The 22,195-nt window shown below is 41.0% G+C and overlaps 1 protein-coding gene across 1 annotated transcript in view; it reads left to right on the forward strand.

Annotated features, from left to right (window-relative positions):
- sdk2b (sidekick cell adhesion molecule 2b) overlaps positions 1–21,268 on the forward strand; it is a 267,154-nt gene extending 245,886 nt beyond the window's left edge. The window contains 13 exon segments of the mRNA XM_040039067.1: positions 533–589; positions 1,344–1,445; positions 1,650–1,765; positions 2,153–2,339; positions 3,841–3,978; positions 4,387–4,548; positions 4,629–4,754; positions 5,884–6,048; positions 6,209–6,349; positions 9,084–9,243; positions 13,545–13,674; positions 18,642–18,698; positions 19,234–21,268. Of these exon segments, the coding sequence (XP_039895001.1) occupies positions 533–589; positions 1,344–1,445; positions 1,650–1,765; positions 2,153–2,339; positions 3,841–3,978; positions 4,387–4,548; positions 4,629–4,754; positions 5,884–6,048; positions 6,209–6,349; positions 9,084–9,243; positions 13,545–13,674; positions 18,642–18,698; positions 19,234–19,656 (1,964 nt within the window). The 3' untranslated portion in view covers positions 19,657–21,268.
- Positions 21,269–22,195: the final 927 nt, after the last annotated feature.

A 22,195-nucleotide genomic window follows, 5' to 3' on the forward strand; every position in this document is an offset into this window, starting at 1 on the left:
GAAATGTGACATTATGAATTTAAAGACCATAAAGAAATAACCGAGGTTAGAAATTGCACATCAAGAAATACAGTCCTGCGCTTTACTTCAGTAACACATAATTATAAGTCTCTGTTATGGTTGATTATTCACATGCTGTCTTTATGCGTCAGCAGCCCCTTTTCCATTAGAGGAAAATTCTCACAAAGGCCTATACTGTTGCCAAGATTTCCCCACTGGTCTTGACACTTCACAGCAAAACATTTCATCTTGTGATCAGTGGTTATCAGCTGCAGGCTATTATTAGGTTTACTCTGGAGCCCTCTCTCTTTCTGCTGCTTTGTGAAACTTGGCCTATAATTTTCCTCTTGTTGACTCACTCTGTTGCTCATTCAGAGCTATGATCACCATCATTGGGTTGTTTTTTTTTCTTATAATAATGTTGCTGCCCTCATTAACAGCAGCAAATTTTTGACTTTGAACCCTACTACCTTTGTCTCTCCACTTAACAGCTCTTATTTTGACTTTTTTTTTATCCCTTTTTTTTCTGCAGCTCCCTACAGCCTTCGAAATCTGAGTGATTCAACGCTCACCCAGTATGAGTTAGACAGTAAGTTTCGTTATCTCTCTGCCTCTCGAAAGCACACATATAAACACAATAATTCAATCTGCAAACAAATTAGGTTGAAAAAACAAAACCAAAACTATTTTCCTTTTGAATCTCAATTTTTTTCTCAAGTGCCCGGCTTCCTAGAATAGAGAACTCAGAGTGTTAAGCAAATTAACACAACATTTGGCTGCTTATAATCACATTGCTCGGTACAAACACTTCTACTGAGGCCAGTGGAGCGCTTTGTACATAGAAATTCTTGAACACTGAATACACAAGCGTGCCTGGTCCAGCATGCTCTTTGGTTTGCACATGTCAGCTTATTTGGATGAGCACTGCAAAAGCAGATGGTCACATATTTCTCCTGTACCCCCACAATGCACAATTCGACAGACTCATAATTACAGTGTCACTCTGTGAATTTGTAATTGAAATAGAAATGTCTTCCGAGGGCAGCAGTGTAAAATTCCGTGTAGTGTTGTTGTGTGGGTGGGTGTGAAACCATTCAGGGATCATATCCTATTTATTACGTTTTCTACTTCAACTAATTGTTTGGGGCACCAGGAGGGGGGGTGTGGGGATGCAGACATGGATCCCCAGGAGGTCAGCAGACCTCTTTACAGTTAACTGCAGAGCAATGGTGACTTTCATAAATGGGAAGATATTCCCATGTAGGGATTTTGCATACATGTCACAGATTGGTGTTTGATATAATTCCTAACCTTATATTCCAAACTGTTTACTTCTACTGCAGAGCTAAGTAAACACAAGCGTTATGAGATACGCATGAGTGTGTACAACGCCGTGGGTGAGGGGCCAACCAGCCCTCCACAGGAGGTGTTTGTTGGAGAAGCAGGTATGCACACTTCCTCTTATGGGCAAATAGATTTTGGGGGGTCATTTATCTTTCTTAAATGCCGAGTCTGTTCAGTTTTAACTGAATAGTTTCTCCTTGAGGCTGTCATTTTCCTAGTAAACGCAATGAGCATAGTAATGAAAACAAATATTAAAATCGAAAAACGTCATCGTTAAATGCGATATATCTGAACGGCTGTCACAGTGCCGACGGCCCCGCCCCAGAATGTGGCTATTCAGTCCGCAACAGCCACCCAGCTGGATGTGACGTGGGACCCTCCACCTGTGGATGCACAGAATGGAGACATCCAGGGATACAAGGTCAGAGTCTCTGCAAAGTGCCGCGTCTGGCACAGACTCAACATGCCTTACTGGCACACTTTTAGAGTGCAGCGTAACAATACAACAGTGTTCTGTTTTTATCATTAAATATTTACATTTTAGTGGTTCACATGAGATTACATCCATCTGTTGTTAATCACTATTAAATTGATAATTTTACACTTTTAGCGAACAGCGTTTTCCAGAGGGGGTTTCAGTAAAAGGTTCCGTCTGCTGCTCAAGAAAACATTTGCAGGGAATAAAATATAATTGTGTATTTCCCATAGGGGAGTTTGAAATGGGACTGAGTTTCATAGAAGCAGAAATTGCTCCATTCCCTGAACAGTATCTGTAGATATTTATTTATGTCTGTGCTATTCCATGTAGATTTACTTTTGGGAATTCCAGCGTAAGAACGAGACTGAGCGGATGCGGACTCTGTTTATGCCTGAAGGAGGGGTGAAGCTGAAGAATTTGACTGGTTACACCACCTATATGATCAGTGTGGCTCCATTCAACGCCGCTGGGGATGGACCCCGAAGCCCACCAACGAGGGGACGCACTCAGCAAGCAGGTAAATGTGACAATTAGACGCCAGACGTGGCTATACAAAACCGTTTATCAGTATGAAAGAGCACAACAGTCGGGATCAAGCAGTGTAGTAAAACAAATATTTCTGTATATAACGCACGCACACATGATGGAGATGTTTTCTAAAAGAAAAGACAAGCTTAAGACAAATGTGGTAACATCGTGACAAGACTAAAGCAGATAAATTAGAGCGTGTACAGCCGTGTTTATTCATTTGTCATATTTATGTGCTGGTGGCAGCACCGATGTTAGTTTAGAGAACCCTGAGAGTTTTCTCAAAGTGGATGAGTCAGCCATGGGGAAAGAATTTGATTTGACGATGATGCTAATCGTTGTTGTCAGCAGCATGCCAAACGATGTTAGCGGAGCCACACACGGAGCATAAGTTTCTAATCAGCTAACCCATACTAAACTTACTTGCTGAATTTCATCTTTTGTCTGATGCTATGAAAATTTTGTCAGCGAGCTTTGAGTCTCCAGGCATGCTTTATCAAAAAGGACCCCGTGCGTTGCCCCCTTTCTTTGTTCTTCTTCTTCTTTCTGTGACTCGTGGGACTTTCTACCTCCGTGCCCATCTGCAAATGTGTCAAAACAATATTTATCTTCCAAAAAGCCATTTTTGATGCGTTTTACTACTGTGTCCCAGACTAGTAAAAAGGGGAAAAAGGAAGGTGTGCACAGATCCTCTGTTTTCCCCAGTGCTTGCTGTTTTGAGAGGAGGAAGCAGATGACAAGCTGGGAAGGGGGTGGCATGCATTAGGAGGATAGTTATCCCTTTTTATTTTTTTAAACAAAGAGGCTTTGTCTATTGCAAGCGTCTCACCCCCTGCTCAAGAAGCTTAAAGGCAGCAGAGGAAAATGTGTTTCTCAGCACAGTGGTTTCAAGAGTTCAGCCTGTTATAATGGGGTCTCGAGGCAAAGAGTGTTCATTGTGATTATGAATTGCTCTGCCCAAGGTCAAACAAGTATACTTAAGCAATGCAGAACCTTTAAATCTGTAAGTAGTTTAACAAAAAGTTTTTTTTATATAATCAGTGGAGTTCTGCTCATGCGCGGAGACTCAGACTTGCAGCAGTGGTTCTGGACCTCCAGAAGATTTCTACTATATAAACAAGAAACAGCACCAGTGGAGAATTGTGATATTTCCACGTTTATCTATATTTTGTTGTTAGCCTCAAGAATTCCCTTAACAAGGCTTTTTGTTCAGATGACAAAACTGAATTAGAGATGTATGCCTCTGTTTGAGGCCTTTGATGTAACCATGGGAAGGACCACTGTATTGATCAGACAGAAGAAATATATGTCATGACATTAAAATGGCTCGTGCAAAAATTTACTTGGTATTTCATGAGAGAAGTTCAACTGAAGGCTAGTGAAGCAAGGGTTGTTTTTTTTGTTCAATCCACTCATCTGGTTGTTTTTTTATTATTTGACAGAGTCATTCCACAAAAATTTTAGATGTTTTTGACCTCTGTATGTTTCAGCTCCCAGTGCTCCCAGCTTCATTCACTTCAGTGAACTGACCACAACCTCCGTCAATGTGTCCTGGGGCGAGCCCACCTTCCCTAACGGCATCATTGAGGGCTACCGTCTGGTCTATGAACCCTCCACACCTGTAGATGGTAACAAATTCTTAACAATGTCAGTTTTCTCTGCACTAAATGGCTGCTGGCTATAAAAGCTTAATGCACACTACAAGATCGGAAGTTTTAGAGTCAACGCTTTTGCGCGTCAGTCGACCTTCTTGCAATCTTGTGATGTGCATTTCTTGAGCTACGCTAACCATTACATAAACAGCTCATTATTCATTGCAACCTTATACATATCTACTACTATCATCTTAAATAATACACTGCTTCGGTGCCAAAATGCAAACATGTTTCTAATTCCATTACTTTCTGTGTGCATTTGCGTATGTTGGGTGTGCTTGCACATTGCCTGGCCTGTGTAAGACCTGCTTTAAATGTGGTGTGTTTGTCTAGAGTCTTCAGTGGCCTGTGCCGACTGTCTCCACTCCCCCTCCCCCCCAGGCGTCAGTAAGACAGTGACGGTGGATGTGAAGGGGACCGGCCCTCTGTGGTTGAAGATCAGAGACCTGGCAGATGGCGTCACGTACAACTTCCGCATCCGGGCCAAGACCTTCATCTACGGGCCTGAGGTGGAAGCAAATATCACCACAGGACCAGGGGAAGGTAGTTGCAGTGATGTTTTGGAAAGCTGACATTTTGTCACTAGCCCTTTAAACACTTATTACTATGTTATTCTTTCTCAGGTGCCCCAGGACCCCCTGGAGAGCCATTTATTACGCGCTACAGTTCGGGCCTCACCATTCACTGGACCCCTGGAGACCCAGGACGTTCTCCCATAACACGCTATGTAATTGAGGCCAGACCCTCAGGTAGGGGATTTAGTGCAGTGGTTTTGAAAGTGGGGTCTTGGGGAATCAGAGGGGTCAGCCATCCATAGCCAAGGGGACTGTAAAATACATTTTGCTGTAATCTTAGAAATTAATATCTAAATATTAAGAATAAATATCCAATCTATATCCCAATTTGATATGGTTGTGAGACATGAGATTCCATCTAAGAGTGCAAATGGAAGCAAGCATGTTTTTGAAAGACGTTTGGAGACTCCATGCTCTACAGGATCGCCCCATCACTGGCCTTATGTTACCTTCTGTGAGATTTTGATTAAGGAAAGTGGTGTAAAGTGTCAACATCTGCTGCCCTGGAGTCAGTGTCCCTGGCATTTTAATGGGTTATTGATTCAGGCGCTACATTCAAGACAATTGGCATCCTGTTTCAACTGTGATTGACAAGTCCTGGCATGGCAATGAGGGTGATGGATGGTAGGTGACTCACAGGCAGAGATGTGTTTCACCACTCCTGAGTGAGAATCGGAAAGGCTATCTAGTCCTACATTTTAAAGGTTTGCAAGGACTGATAGGTATTTTATGGCAGTATAGATTAAATGGAGGGGGGGGGCTTTCCCATATCCCTCTTATCCATATGCCGGTGGTGAAAAGTTTCTATAGTATCCAATTACTTGAAAACTTATTTTTGCCTTTAGATCAAATTACGCTGTTTTTAAAAAAAATGTTTGTCAAAGTTCAGCAACATAAAAAATTTATATCCATACTTGGTTATATTTGTGTACCCTATCAAGGAGTCATAGCTACACATTTATTTACAAGCAGCAGGGTGTAATAAATGATCTCTGGCATGATTTCCATAGCAAGCAGCAAGACATCTAACGCTGCTTCATTTGAAATATGGCTGCTCCGCTATTTATGTTGTAGAATTTGTTGGTTGTAAATTTTTACAAGAGCAGTGAAATTGATGGATTGTGTAATATTTTTAAGAATTATCAATTACCCTCGGAGCTGCCAGCCAGGCCGGAGCCTTGTATCAAACAAACAAACAGCCTGTTAACAATGACATATTGACACTGTTTAAATATTTTTTGCTTGCTTAACGAATATCGTCAGCCTCCTCCGACCCAAGTTTTCCATTAAAATTCCATTACAGATGAGGGTTTGTGGGATATCTTAATCAAGGACATCTCCAAGGATGCAACATCGCACACATTCAACATGGACATCCTGAAACAAGGTGTCAGTTATGACTTTCGTGTCATTGGAGTGAACGACTACGGCTATGGCTCTCCGAGTCTGCCTTCTCCCTCCATATCTGGTGAGCTTTCTTGTATTTGTTAATAGAATTGAATGAACTGAATTACATTAACTTTCGGGCTTAATTAAATCCCCTTAGGTCATTCAGACTTCACAGGAATGTGGCTACATGTTTTTAACAAGCATGAATTTCAATTTTCTGGGTTTTTTTTCTTATCTAGCCCAAAAAGTGGCTCCTTTCTATGAGGAATGGTGGTTCCTGGTCGTGGTGGCTCTAGTGGGACTCATCTTCATTCTGCTGCTAGTTTTCATCCTCATTATCAGAGGACAGAGCAAGAAGTATGCAAAAAAGTCTGAATCAGGTGAGTACACACAGTTGTGCAGCTAAGTGGAACATTTAACTATCATGGAAGCTTGTATTTCGCTTCCAGCCTGGTGGCATGGAGGGCATAGGAATCTGATAACTTTTTTAAAATAAAACAGTAAAACTTATTACTGGGATTTTATTATTATTTTATTACTTTTGAAATACTGAGCAGAGAAATTGAGTTAACTTTGTTTTGTAGGGGGGTGAATTCTGCTTTTGAATGAATCGGGTCACTGACTGGGTTGCAGGGGAATAAAAAGCAGAGAAAGAGAGAAAGGAAGCAGGAACGAGGGGCATACTTGTCCATTCAGAGCAGCTCTGACATCAGCGGGTATTTCCCTCAGCTCAGCACTTTTGCCAGGGCTGTTTAACTGCCAGGCAGGGGAGGGGTGGGGTCCCTGTGGGTCACTGCCCATCTTTCTGACTGATGGAGAGAAAACAAGAGGTTCCTTCTCATTCCAGCACAAAGACACTCTCAAAGCCTCCATATCCTCCTCTAGGAATCTGGCCCAGGCCACTGGACCGACCGAATGCTATTTCTTTTTCTCTGTGTTGGCATAACCACCAATTGACCTTTAGTACCCTCGAGCAACCATGCAGGTCCTGGCCTGGCTGTGGCCACCTGTAGGATGACTGAAAGTGTTTCTAACCTATAACATGGTGAGAAATAGTCTCGAAAAATTAATCTTATATAGAAACCATCCTGTTCATATTGTTTAATATAGTAAAATCATGACACTTAAAGTCAAAGTTAAACATTTATGTCAATTGTGAGTTTAGCCCAGTCATTGATTATGAATGTGCTTCTTTATATACAGAATTAACAATAATGCTGCGGCTGACCAAAATTTATAGTATTGGTAAATACCAAAATCTTTTTAATGCTTTTTTTAACAGTTAAACCATCATTATCTGCAAGGTCTTTAACTAAAATGATATTTAATTTAATGCGAAAATATAATTATTGTTGTTATCCATGAATTTTCAAGTGTAATGTTTTACAACAGAGCTGGAAATATAGTAAAGCACATTATTAATTTTTGATTCAGATGCCAAATTGCATTTTTTTTTACTTGCATTCCTGAACAGAAAAAACTTGTTTTGGTTTTTGAATCTTATGCTTGATTAATTTCTGACTTATTGGAGAGGTGCAGAGCCTGGCGCTCAAGTTTAGGTATAAAAACATACAATTTTTGACAGATGTCTAAAATATTTATGTTTCTCTGTTTTTATGATAGGTGGTTTAATAAATATGTTAAGCCCTGTCTATGTAATTTATACTAAATTTGTGTTGCTATATTCTAAGGGAATTTCCACTGACATGCCCTGCAAACCTGCCGAATTTCTCATTTTCATTCACATGTTTTTTGGACACTTGAAAATCTACATCGCTTGACTTGACGCTTATTAGGAAAAAGTTTACTTTACTGTTGAGGATTAGCTTGTAAGAATTATTACAGCTCTTGGAGCTGTCTGTTTAATAAAAAGCTAGAGTCTAAAATGGTTGGAATACCTAACAAAGACTGAAAACAGGGAATCAGCTAGCTGTATGAGGGAAAACACAATCCAACAACTAGCACTTCTGAACCTCACTAATTAACATCCCAAGCTAGCTAATCCCAGGGTATCTAAGTTAATCAGCTCCTGGCTCCAGTTACATATTTTGTTTTATTGATCTTTTCTTCTTACGCTTGGCTAGAAAGTGAAGAAGTGTATTTTTTTTACAAAATTGTGAGTTATTGCTGCAAGTCATAAATATGAATACTACTACAGTGGGGGAAATAATTATCTGATCCTTGCTGAATTTGTACGTTTGCTCACTTACAAAGAAATGGACGATCTCTATTTCTTTGTTTGATTTTAATGGAGTGACAAAAACCCATAAAAAAACATATCATAAAAATTATACATTGATTTAGATGTATGTGTGAAATCAGTATTTGGTTATCAAGGAAAACACAACTTGGTGGAGAAACCCAAGCAGTAAGTAAGATATTTTTTGGAGATGGTCACTGGGTTTGAACACGTTTCAGGAAGGACTTTGGCCTACTTCGCTATACTCAAACTCTCTAAATCCCGTCGTTTTCTTGGCTCCTACTTGGCTTCAGCAACAGATTTTCAAGAGGATTGAGATCTGGAGACTGTCTAGGCAACTCCATGGCCTTAATGTACTTCTCCTTTAGCCACTGATCTGTTCCTCTGTTTGGTCTTGGCCATGGTGGTGGAGAGGTTGGAAGGGAAGAAAATATTCTCTGGACAGGCGTGCTTTACACACATAACAAGTTGAGATCAGTATCTATAATTGATTGATTGATTAGAATCTGTGTGCCACATGAGCACACAGGCAGTTTGTCCCCTAGGGATCATATACTTAATTCACTCAATCACAAATCAGTTTTTTCTGGATTTCTGGCTGATATTCTGTGTCTCGCTAAAATTAGAGACTGTATGTTTCTTTGTAAGTGAACAAACTTACAAATTCAGTAGGGAATCAAATAATAGCTCCCCCCGCTGTATTTACTTCAACAATTTGAACCTTTAAAATAAACACAATGACATCTGACGGCATGACTGACGAAGTAAAAGCCTATGTAATAAAAAGTGTAGACAGCTTTGGGAATAAAATGTTATTTCAGTATTGAGAATTTAAAGGGGAAAAAAAGATCACGTAGTTCCATCAGTTTTCCCAGACACTAACCTGCCTGTCCATCTGGCCTGTGGTCACACAGTGTCTCTGTACGTGTGTCCAGGTAACAACTCCAACTGTAACGCTCTCACCCACGGAGATATGGTCAGCCTGGATGAAGGACGTTTCCCAGCTCTGGAACTTAACAATCGACGGCTGTCTGTAAAGAACTCTTTCTGCCGGAAGAACGGCGTCTACACCAGGTGAGTGAGCAACACATTTCCAAGAAAATTCATGTTCCGATAATATTTAAAAGAAAAGCTTAATTTAATGTCCAAATGAAACAGCCATACGGTAAAAATAATTGGGTAATCTGTGGAAGCTATACCTCATGCCTGAAAACACTTTCAGCTCTGTTGAAAAAAAAAAAAAACTCTTGACAACTCAAATGCACTCCTTCCGCTATCTAAAAGCAGCATATAAAGAGACTCACTGCAGCCTCTCTTAATGAGCTTCTGTATTTCTGTGAATTCCCAGCAATACTGGTCTTGAGGCCATGGCCTCGTTTTAAAACCAATCACTGTGACTGACACCTGTGCTGCGAATACTGCACGAACTAAGTCATAAGTCCAGGTTTAGATGTGACTGCACACTTTGTGTTAGCTCATTAAAACCTGTTTATTCTGCATATAAGATGTGGATTTATAGACAGCTGCTTTCATGTTGTTTTTGGACAGACTGTCAGTTATGTCATGTGGATATTACTATCCTTTGAGTGAAAAGAATGCAAATGAGACAAATGCATTCTCTGACTGTTTCTATATAAGTAACAGTAAGCTGGAGAAATATGTTTGGTTGTGTCTTTCTATGAGTATATATGTGTGTGTGTAACCTTGAGGACAGATCAAAGCAGGCACAGGTCTTTGAGATGCTTCCAGGCAGCTTCCTACTACTGTGTCTCTGACTTGAAGGGGGAGGCTCAGAGGGAAAGAATGCACAGATGTACAGTCAGCATTCTTTGAACTCAGCCCATAGCGAAGGAAACCAAATCCCAACACCTGAGTCTCCGATTATAGATTAATGCCACATCTTGATCTCTGGTCTCTGAATACCAAAGACAGGATGAAGTTCTTTTGCGTTATACCAGGATCAGAAATCAAACACGTTCCTAATCCTGCTGTGTTCATTTTAATTCAGAACTGTGTCAGACAGCAAATGCCATTTGAAGCTGATCCTCACAGAGATTTTCTCTATGTGGAGATTATTTGTTCAGAGCTTAATACAATGGCCAATATGTCTGGTGGAGAATCTCAACGCACAGGGATTTCAGTACCGTTGGACACCGATGACTTAATCTGCCCCGCTTAAACTTTAAGTGTACCTTTTTCCTGTAAGGAGATCAAAATAGATAAACACATCAATCTGGTAAAATATAAAGAATTTAGATAAAGTGTGGTCTCATAAATATATATATATATGGCAGTAGTAATGAGTGCACACTAATAGCACATAAATGGCATGCTATCAAACCAAAGAACTCTAAATGTGTCTCAGGTTTGGCATTCAAATTCTTCTATGATCAAGAGGGAAGGATTAAGAGTGCAAGCCCTTCTTGGCTTTGTAGTAGCGTCTTTTTGTTTTTTGAAACCAACTTTGACACTGGTTGTGGGTTTAAAGAGGTCTCGGCGAGGTAATTCAGTGTAGATTAACATGGTTTTAAACACTCTTGAGTGACAAAGCTTCCGAACACTTCAGACATGTTAATGAGTCCCTTCAGGCGATTGTAGCAAGAGAGCCTGGTAATGAGTAAAGACCAGGGGGCAGATTTGATTTCACCCTCTGGTTCTCATTCCTTACCTGACGTGCTGCTGACTGAATTTTGCTGTGAGAGGATTAAGTGGACCCTTCTCCGTCCAAATGAGAGCGCTGATAAATAATTTACGCCTCATTCAACAGTGTATGCGAGTCAAGGAGAAGGGGGTGAAAGTGGGCTGAGATTCCTCAGTGTTTTAAAACGGGCAGTTTATCATAATATCCCAGTAGGCTCGCAATAGCTGTTCTTCACTTTGGCTCGATTCTTTGTTTGGCTGTGTTAGGAGGGGGCTTGCTAAGAGGACTACAGAGGAATGCAAGCTGCTGAAGGTTACTTTGTGGAGTCCTTCTGGGGATAAGTGCAGATAAAAATTCAGACCTGTGATTATGGAAAAATTATACTCCTGGGGGAAATTTCCTCTGTCATTAACTTAAAAATCCACTAACATTTACACTGATGCAAAGCTTTGTTGTTAAACGGATCACTAAAGGATGCTGGAGAATTGGGGAAAAAAGATAGCTTGTTATTGCATTATTTATATTTCTGTATTGGTGATACTCAGTTTAATTTTTTTTTATATAAGATATAAAAGAACGCATACATAAAAAACACAACAACATACTAAGTGGGGTAGTAGAAGTAGGTCGATTGCATTTACATTAATAGGTAAAAACAGTAGACATGCTGTGTACAAATGTAGCGACCCTCCTCCAAGGGCGCTCCTCCAATACTCAAATGTATATAAATGAATATACATGTGCATAGAAAAAAAGAAGAAGAAAAGAAATATTCAATATGGCAGCCCTGGCAGAGTCCAACTCCCACCAGGAATGGGTCTTGCTGCAGTTGCACAAGGACTGGATGATCTGTACAGCTGCACCAGTGGGCCAGTCGCCCCATCCTCCTGAAGCACCTCCTACAGGATGTCCCAGGAGACATGGTCAAATCCCTTCTCCTGGTCCACAAAACACATGCAGACTGTTTGGGCAAACCTCCCCTCAAATTACCTCAAGAGGGTAAATATCAAGAGGATAAATAACTGATCCAATTCCTTTAGCCAGATTCACCAGCTTAGGATCAAACTGCAGGGACCTCTGCCCTTTACTGCTGCCTGATCCACAAACTTAATCAACTAATTGAAACTCAAGGGAAAAACAAGGGCGAGAGAGTACGTTTTCACTTGGGATTTGAAGACTGTTCGTGAGGTAGATGATGTAAACTTAGGAGGGAGGCGGAAATGTGACTGGTTTGATCTTTGAGTCAAATTTAAGAAAGGAATAAAAGATGACACCAAGATTGTCAATCTAAGATTCTCAGTCATGTAGAAAGAGCACACGAATTAGAAAAACTTGAGCTCATTGTATAGGAGCACTCCATTGTACATGTTTCAATTTTCTAAAGTTAAGTGAATTAACTTTAGTTTAACTCTCAGAGTGTAATTGAGTTAGAGCTTGCTTTGTGATTTCCCAGTGGAGTTTTCCATTTCGTCCACACTGCACTCAAAGTACCAGCCCTGTGAAAACTGCTGGAATTTACCCGCAACATTTTTGAAATGCTCTCCAAATATATTTATATGGAAAATGCTTATGCAAATGCACTTTCAATGTGTGGAGCGGCTGTGTGTGCACTCCAGCAGCTCCACTGGCAGCGACTGCCGGCCGACGCTGTGGCCTGGAAAGTCAACAGGAGTCAGTATGTCCAAGTAGTCTCCGCCAAACCAGCACCAATCAGCAGAAACAGATGGGTGTTTATTTAGGAGGACTAGGAACAGTGGAAAATGTGGAGGAGATTAGGAACCAAGAGCTTTTTTATTACTCTCATATTTACTGAAAACACCCCTGACAGAAGCGCACCATTTTAGGGAATGCCTTTTTCCAACTATTTCACGTTTTTCCCATTCCATCTTTCTTTCAGTTTTCAGGTTCATTGAACACCTTGTCCCTATCCTCCCTTCCCCCACACTTTAATGATCCTCCCTTTCCTCGGCCACCTCTCTTTAAGCTTCTATCTGAATTCCAAATGTGATAACCTAAGTATGCGCACTGACACATTAATCCATGCCATCATTTTGTGTAGTGTGCAATAACATTTACCCGAGCAAAGCCTGAGGCTGCAATTTGTTTGATGACCCCTTGAGTTCAGTTTATAATTTAGTCACAAGAGCCTAGTGGTTTGACATTCCACAGCCCACAGTGAGGACTGAATCAAGGAAATTATTCACTGCAGAAGAGACAGGCTGTAAGCAGCCATCTCATGAGTGTCCCATGATTCTCATCTAGTTGCCCTCCTACACACACTGAAAGAGAGAACACATGTGAGCTTGACAGGAAGCCCTAACTGTAGTGTCTCAGACGTTAGAGAGAACATCTAGAGTCACTGCATTTGCTTGTTTATCAAAAACTGTATTGACTACAATTTCTAATTTTAAAGGAACAAATCTATACAAAGAATAAGTAATAAGACAGTTAACCCAGGTTTTAATAGGCTGGGAGTATTCTTTAAGTTTCTTTTTACTATTTATTGGAATAGAGCAGCAGAGAGATGACATGAAAGCTGGAAGAAAACAGTCTTGTGGTCGATTTGAAACTGGGCCTCTCCATTAGCCTGCTCAACCCAGTGAGATGCACTGGCATTTAAAATACAACCTGATTTATTCCAAAAGGTTTTGTTTTTGAAAAGCCAGGGTTTCTTTTGTTAAGCTTGACAACCAGTTTGAATCAAACTAATTGTGTGCATTTACTCTTTGATCAGGTCTCCTCCCAGGCCCAGCCCAGGCAGTCTTCACTATTCGGACGAGGATGTCAGCACCAAGTACAACGACCTGATCCCTGCAGAGAGCAGCAGCCTGACTGAAAAACCCTCAGAAATCTCAGACTCACAGGTGCAATAGCATTATATTGTTTTATACTGCATCTTCCCTAAGTAGTATTTCAGTCCTGTTTGTACCTGTGTACGTGTACCCACCGTCATCTCCTCGAATTCCTCAGGAATTCAGCTTCGCATTGTCAGCTGTTCTGTGGTTTTTTTGCCTGTTCATGCTGGTGTCCTTTCTGTGTCACCCATCTCAATGTGTTTGGCCTGCAGAGGTCATAAGATACAGCTACAGTAATGCACATGGCGAGATGAGAGATTAATGACTCTGCTTACTGGTGGCAAAGCAGTTTTTAGACCAGGCAGTAACCTGTGGAGAATGTCACTCTACAAACATCCACCTGAGATCTAGGTCACTGCACTCAGCCACAGCACTCGTTATGTAAGGCAGCGAGAGGGCATGCACTCTGCAAAATTTATTTTCCAGCTAGCTACGTAGTAAAAATTGCCTCTCCAGACAGATAGTTTATCCAATATTCCTTTTCAGCAAGTCAGATCAGAGTTAGTTAAATTGATCTCTATGGAAAAAAAGAGCACTGTATTGGATCTTGATAGTTAAAACGCGATCATAATTTTGAGTTTGTTTGAAGTTTTAAAGTCTTCTGTTCGGACTGACAGATTATTAAAAACTGATGTCAGAATGTCTGACTCGTGGCCTTTGTGCTGAGCCAAACTGCTTTTACCCAGCGAGTGTGATCAATAAATTGTGCCCTTCTGTCTGTCTGCATCTGTCTTTCTATTGATCAGCGTGTGCCATCTTGGCTTTTGTCTGTTCTCATTCTCACGCTTTTAACCAAATTAAATTTCTTCTGTCTGGTCTTATGTGCGTATACACTATGCTGTTTCTGTTTTCGTTTATATCACATCCTCTCTGTGGTTTTTGTGATTCATCTTGCAATCTGCAGTCTGGTTTGGAGCCTTGCAAGATAAAAGCATCAGGGGAAAGTAGTCTGGAATTCCCTTGCTATCAGGCTTCCTTCAGTTTTTTTCTTTCATCTGGGAATTCTTTGCTCTCTGTATTTTCCCAAATTATCTTGGAAAATCTTTCAGATAAATAAGTCTGTAGTGTGAATTCCAAAAGCCAGAAATCTCTCCCCACCTCGCTTTATCGGGACCTAAGTCATGCTTCCAGATCAAATAGAAATCTCTCTACAATGAAGTGCTACAGACAGGACCTTTCACAGCACCATAACATCCCCTCAAATGAAGCATTTCAACATTTCAACGCCTGTCTGACATATCTACCATTCACACTTGTGTATTGTCAAGCATGGCCCTAATGCAGTTACTGCCCCCCTTGGATGACGACACTTGTCTGCTGCCACTCTGCACATTCGAGGGGTCGATGTTGGCTTTGATGGAGTGAAATGCACAGAGCCTTTCTGTTAGCCCAAGGCTCCCCTGCCATGCTCCTGACAGACCACCATATCAGCACCAGTGGTGCTCAAAAAATCTAGGAATGTTCTTTGAAGTTTTATTGAGCGGATAACTCATAGCTATCAGTATGACATTGTGCTGTCTGTCCTCCTTAATCCCCACGGCCTCCCCCAGCAGGTATAAGTTCACTATTGTGCTCCTCGTGAAGAGGGGATTTGGAGAAAGCCAACATTGACTTGGCAAGGCAACAGGGTCACCATTACTGTTCTGCTCCCCTGCAGGTAGAGACCTATTGACTTCCCTTTTTCCTTTAGAGTGTAGGTTTTCTCGCTTTCCAAGGTTGTCTCTGTGGCAATGTCTTTGTGTGTAATTTAAAGCCGAAACCAGTTAAAGGCAAATGACCTCATCTCTGAGTCATATTATAGATTATGTTTATTCTGCAGAGTGGCATTCCATGGGAGAGAGATGAAAATGTCGGCTTTCTCTCACATACTTTTTCTTTCAGACTTTGCCGCTCTCTTTCTCCGTCCTAATACTCGCTGCCTCTGTGGTTACTGCAGCTTTTTTTTGGCTGAGACTCAACCGAGAACATTATCTGTAATGTTTGGATTGTCACTAATGACAACACGCTAATTTTGACCAGCCACGTTTAAAGTTTCATGTCATAACCCAGAATAAAGTTCAGTTGCGACCGCAAATAAATAAGAGTTGATATTAATAGCTTTTTGGCTTGCGTACAAAACAGAGGTTATTGGAAAGACGCAGACATTTATATTGGCTGGATGGGATGAAGCGCATGTAAAACGAGCATTAAACTGACATGCTTCCTTAAACTAGGCATCACTTCTAAAGGGAAAAATCTGAATAAATGCACATGCTTCCATTATGCATTTCATCTTTCTGGGGCAGCTCTAATGATCAATAAGATTTTAAATTTCTCTGAATATAATTGTTCTGATTAAGCAATATGAAGTTTACTAGTTGGAGACTGGAACTACAAAGGAGGCTTAGGCCTTGCCTTGATGGTGGCAGTATGCTACTTTGCTTTGATAAAGCTGGTATTTTAGCGCTAACAAAAGTGTCCCATCTTCTCCTTTCCAATTTCCTGCACAGCTTTTGCTAAAAGCTCATAATGATATATGTGCTGTGAATGTGCAGGGATTTCAAGTCCCCTCCAGCCCCATATACACTGCCATTGTCTTTATCTCAAAGGACCCCTGCTGTGTTCACTTCATCAATAAGAGTGACTTAGACAGCATCCCCTTTCTCCCCCTCCTCTTTGCAATAATCCATAACAAGAGGACAAAGGGCCGACTGTTGGGGTATGCATCAATTTTGGGGGGGATGGGGTTGGGACCTTGCTTACCAGAGAATTTATTTACAAAGTGCAGTAATTAATTCAAAGCGCTTTTAACATGACTGTAAGTCTATGTCATTTCTGGAGCAACACATCCAGATAAAAAGGGGAATAATTCAGACGGTGGCAAACACAGAGATGACAGCAAGCTCATTTTCAGCAAGCCGATGTCAAATTTCAAATAGATTGTCTGAACGCCTACATGGTTTGTTGATGATGACCAATTTATCTCCAAGAAACTGTAATTCTGACCCATGATTGATGCACATCTTTGTCATGTTTTTTCTCAATTTTATTTCCTCCTCTCCTTTGTTGTTTTCCCTCTTCTTTGCTAGCAACTGTAAACAGGACCACAAAGCAACTTTATTATGCTGATGATAAAATAAAGTACTGTCAAGAGGTTTCGCTAGTTAATTGGATAGATGTCTTAATCTCTTTCACCGCCTAATTTAACATCAAAATGATGAAAAAATGCTTAATAATTGACGCAGGCAGGCTGGTATGTGTCTGTCTTACACATATCCTTGCATAAATGAGACGGTTATTCCCTCGAGGCTGAGGTGCAATGCTGCATTTCATGCCTAAAGTCTGTTTCTGTCACAGCATTCAGCTCTAGTAATTAGCTTGTAATGAGTTGAAATAAGGAGCTGTATCAAGGGCTGCGCGGCCCCAGAGGCAAATTGTTAAGCATCTTTACTTTAGGTTACTCAATTGCATCCGTGTGTTATTTCTGTTAAATATTGGTGATAAACCAAAAGCAAAGGCAGACAGATTGGAGCGCTGTACTTGTAAGCAGAACAATTTAACAGTCACAACATCTGTTGCACACACTCGAAAATTGTGTCGGTGCAGGCAGGAGGATGCAATTCCCTGTGTCAACACTTGGTCTACAGTCACGCTTTCCCGTTGCCACACACAGCCAGAGTGGTTTTTCATCTCTCAATGCTGGCTTAATTCTTTTAGAGTGAAGTAATGCCACTTGAAGTGCCTCAGTGTGTCTTGCTGGTCCACTGTGAATGGATGTTTTTATTGTGTTGCTGTGCTGCTAAATAGACTGGTATGAATAGAATGCTTCTCAGACTTAAGTGTTTTAAGTGTTTACAACTGGGTGACAATATTGCAAACAAAAACACAAATACTGAGCCATCCCACACTCTGGCTCTCCTTTATTGAGAGGAAAAACGATATAGAAGAAAGGGAGAGAAAAGGAGGTATGTTAAGGGGAACGTGGCTTGTGCAGTATCTGCCTTTGATTAATTCGTGAGGAAAAAAAACAGGATACTTTCTTTTAAAGAGAATCAAAATGTAGGATCGTTTTTCCTATAATTCAGCACTCAAAAGTTTCTGTTTGGACTTTTATAAACTCTGCTGACATGGAGAAAACAAAAGCTTTTATATAGGGGTTTGACATAGGCATGAACCAGGAGGCACAGGGAAATCTGAGACAACTGCCATATGTATGACATATGTGCTGTGCAATATCCAGCGAGAGATCTGTTCTTTGAGTGTGCGCCAACAGCAATGTTTCTGTACATGATTATGAAAGGCCCGAGAGAGCAAGAAATTTCTGAAACGCTCACGATTATCAGCACCCTCTCGGTGGTATACCACTTTGAAGAGAACAGGCTTTTGTTATGCACCTATTGCATGCTTATAAGAGCGTCTTTGGGAAATTATCCAGTGACATTTTTGGCACAGTCAACTGTGCATATGTTCATTGTGGCAAGGTGATTAATCAGACGCTGCCTGGCCGATTGGCAGTTTGCTTTCATGGCAATTAGATTACCATGAGCAGTCCCTGCTGAGCGTTCAGTGATCACGTTCCTTTTTGTTTGATGCATGGAATGTTTCTTGACATGAATACAATAGTGCTTCTAGCTCAACCTGCAGCAAGGTGGAAGGTCACTGGTGAGAATGTGCTGAGAACTATTATTTCTTTACACATAGCAAGAATGGAATTCAGACTGAGTTAAAATGTGAAGAAAAATAACTTTCACAATGCTTCAGTGCTCTCAATATACTCTTAAAGTTGATGGTAGTGTTGGAAAATGCACTGCACAATACAAAACTGTGTTTTTATTTCATCCTTTTACCTTTTCATACCATTCGCACAGAATGGCACAAAGGCTGTATTTATGCATTTATTTATACATATTGTGGCATTATCACCATCATGACTCGGCCATTTGAATCATTCTGTTATGGTGATGTACTGTAAAACCCATTGTTTTGTTCACCCATAGGAGGCGCTGGTGTTTTCATATGGAACAGGTGGCCTACATACACTTCCACTGCATTTGGTGAGGTTCCTGTGGCTGCCTGCTTTGAATGTTATATAGCCCTATAGGCGACTGGTTCCAATTGGTAGCCCCCATCCAATCCTTTCCCTCAGATTCCTCTTACATGTTAGGTTTTATATGCCACACTGTGTAACACAACACCAAGCCCTGTCTTGCTGACGTGGTGTGGTCAAGGTCTTAGATCCTGAACATATAGATCTGCTTATTGGTTAAAGTCCCGAAGACAAATTGACCTTTGCCATCTCGTGTTGACGGTTTTCTTGTGCACGTTTCAGTAGCAAGTCATCCTTCATGCTTTGACCATCTTTGACCATTTTGTCCGTCTGTACTTGTGCTGTGTTGTAAATGTAAGTGTTTGCATGTGTTTGCTTTTTAGACAGCTGTGGCTGTAAATTGATGCCTTAGAATAACACAATAACTTCATGTTCATTTTCATTCTAGCCTCAACATCTTTAACTGCTACACATGGAAACACTACAGAGTCACACCATACTCACAACATAAACCGCTGTCTCTTCTTTTTTTGCCTTCTCAGGGCAGCGACAGTGAGTATGAGGTGGACCCTAACCGTCAGAAGACCCACTCCTTCGTCAACCACTACATAAGTGATCCTACCTACTACAACTCCTGGCGTCGCCAACAGAAAGGCATATCCCGGGCGCAGGCCTACAGCTACACAGAGTCAGAGTCAGGAGAGCCGGATCACTGCGCCCCACCACCGCTGCCCCCTCTACCTCCACTGCCCCCCCAGCTGAGTTCACCAAGCCCTCAGCCTCAGCAGGCTCAGGGCCAGCCCCAGGGCCAAGGCAGCCTCTTTAGACCCAAAGGTAGCCGGACTCCCACCCCCTCCCAGCAGAGCTCCAACCCTCCGAGCCAGCACAGCACCTTGTACAGGCCCCCCAGCAGTCTAGCCCCTGGCTCACGGGCCCCTATTGCTGGCTTTTCCTCTTTTGTGTGAAAAATACTGAGGACATAGAAACTTCTGAAAATACCTACCCAACTTGTGTTGAAGAAGAACATAGCATTGCAGTCAGCCCAATCAAGTCGCTCATTCTTTATTTTCATCATCAATTTATTTTTCATAACTTACATGTTATTTTTTTTTTGTGAGCTTGGATGTATCAAAACATTATGATACTTTTTGAGGCGTTTTTTTGTCTAATGTGTGAAAATGTGCCAGTGTAAACTTTGGTTTCGCTCACCGGCTGATAAAAACAAAAAAAAGGTCTCTGCAACATCTATTCACTTTTATTTTGTTAGTTGAAATACTTGCATGGCTTTATCATTTATTTCCTTCTTTTTACTTTTTTAAACTCATTCAGTGGTAATATCTGATTCTGTACAAAGTCACTAGAATCTTTGAAAACACACACACACACACACACACATATAAATATATATATACATATATATAAATATTCTATAGTAGACATGCCTAGAAGACAAAATCAAGTCATTGCTGACTCTACTTTGACGAAGACTGATATGACAATATGATGGAGCCATATTGTGGAAGTTAAAGAACAATTATTTGTTTGGACTGGATGTAAAAACAAAAAGCTGCCAGCGTAAAGGTGGAATTTATGCCAAATCGAAGACATTTAATGTGCTGGTTGTGAGAGTTTTAAAATGACATTGAAGAAGCAATCATGGATTAAAATGGAAAAACTCTCTGGCCTATAACATACACATACATAAAAAAAAAAAGTCAGACAGCATTTGGCCATAGTAGTAGGTCAAATGTCAGTGACTGCGGCGTGCCTGAAGGATCCTGCAGATATATGAAAAGAGTGTATATCTGTTTAAGTGGAAGTGTTTAAGTCTGTTTTTTGTGAGTGTGTTACAGTGGATCGAAGATGCCTTGATAGAGAAACACATATTTATGATCTCTGGCACCAATTGTGAATGGACTGTTGATGGTGCCCCGAGACTTTGGCATCGTGTTGCCTCATGTGGGCCGGGAATCAGTTTGCATACAAAACCCATATCTCATATTTCACTTTTTGCTGGCTCACATAAACACTCACGAGTCCGATTCTACTGAAATGCTTTGGAATCCAACTTAAGAGGTGAAGTCTCAAAACTGTCATCAGGAACTGTTATAAGGGAGCACAGCTGCTAGTTCTACAGTGTGATTTTGATAAGAGACCAAGAGGATTCCCACCACCCCCCTGTTTTCTTCCCTGCTGAGATAACTTTTCGCTGTCACTGATCACTATCGCTGGGCAGCGCCGAGCCTGCGCCAAGAGATGATGTCATTGAATTGCCTCACCTCTTTTTCCTTTTATGTAAACAACCACTCTGTAATATTCAGGTGTGACTGTATTGTCCCAGATGCAATTACGTGTGTGCGCGCGTGCATGTGTGTGTGCGTGGTCACTCTTCTCGTGTGTAAGCTTACAGATCATTCACTTTATGTCTGTTTATAAAGAGATTGTTCTGCAGCAACTGTAAACCTGCCCGGAGTAACGCCACAGAGGGCTGACGTGGTCCAGCCACCTGCCAGGCGCACTCATAACGCTATAGTGAAGACTCAGTGGTGTGTTCTTAGTTTTCATAGTTCAAAAAGCAGAAAAAAAAATGTCATCTACTTTTTTTTTTTAATTATTTGTGGGGTGATTTCATTGTACGCAACAAAAGCTTATCATGCAGAATCTGAATGAATATATGATCACAGTACATTTCTGAAATAAATTATTTTTCAATGTTAACCATTCTGGTATTGAATTGTGAAACGTAAAGGGGAGATGGGAGGAAGGGAAACATGCAAACAGTGGTGTTAAAGGGATATAACCCCCTTCTTATTCAGACTGTGCAGAAAAAAAAGGCCTTCGTTCAGAAGCAGTGACTCCAACTTTTGCCACAAACCATGACCACATGACCTCTGTAGCTGTGCCACAGTAATCAGCAGATTTCCATTTTCAGTAGCACCCATCGAATCTATTTCCTCTGTAAACCTTCTCACGCACTCTAGCACAGTAAATAACATACATGGTGATCACAGTAATCTCTTATTCAGTAACGATACAAGAAAAAATGGAAATGTTACTTCAGCTCTAAGTGTGTGCATAATCAACTGATTTCAACATTATTGAGGACCTATGTGCAAATCATACCACACCCATTGATCACTATCTACTCCATTCCTCTTGTGTGTCTGTTTAAATCTTTCACAATGCCAGTCGTTTAGTTGTTGGCTTACTTTCCCAGATCCAGTTAATTGGTTGGTAAACTCTGAATATGCCAGAATATGTGGTAAACACACCAAAACAGCAAATGTTTGAAGACTTTACGTTAACTTTCCAATCTTTGTAGCTTTTAGAATAAAGAAAAAGACTAGACTGATAGTCTTCCGAAGCTTCCCTGAGTATCACGCGATGGGCCACATGCTACGTCTAGACATGGTTTCTTCAAACTGGGCATCATGGTTCGTGGAATCACCCGAGTAGTTTTTCTTCAGACACAGAAAGTAGTCCCTTGCTTTCTATTGAAAAATG

Source organism: Simochromis diagramma, unplaced genomic scaffold (assembly GCF_900408965.1).
Source record: "Simochromis diagramma unplaced genomic scaffold, fSimDia1.1 OVJJ01000402.1, whole genome shotgun sequence".
Taxonomy (NCBI): Eukaryota; Metazoa; Chordata; class Actinopteri; order Cichliformes; family Cichlidae; genus Simochromis; species Simochromis diagramma.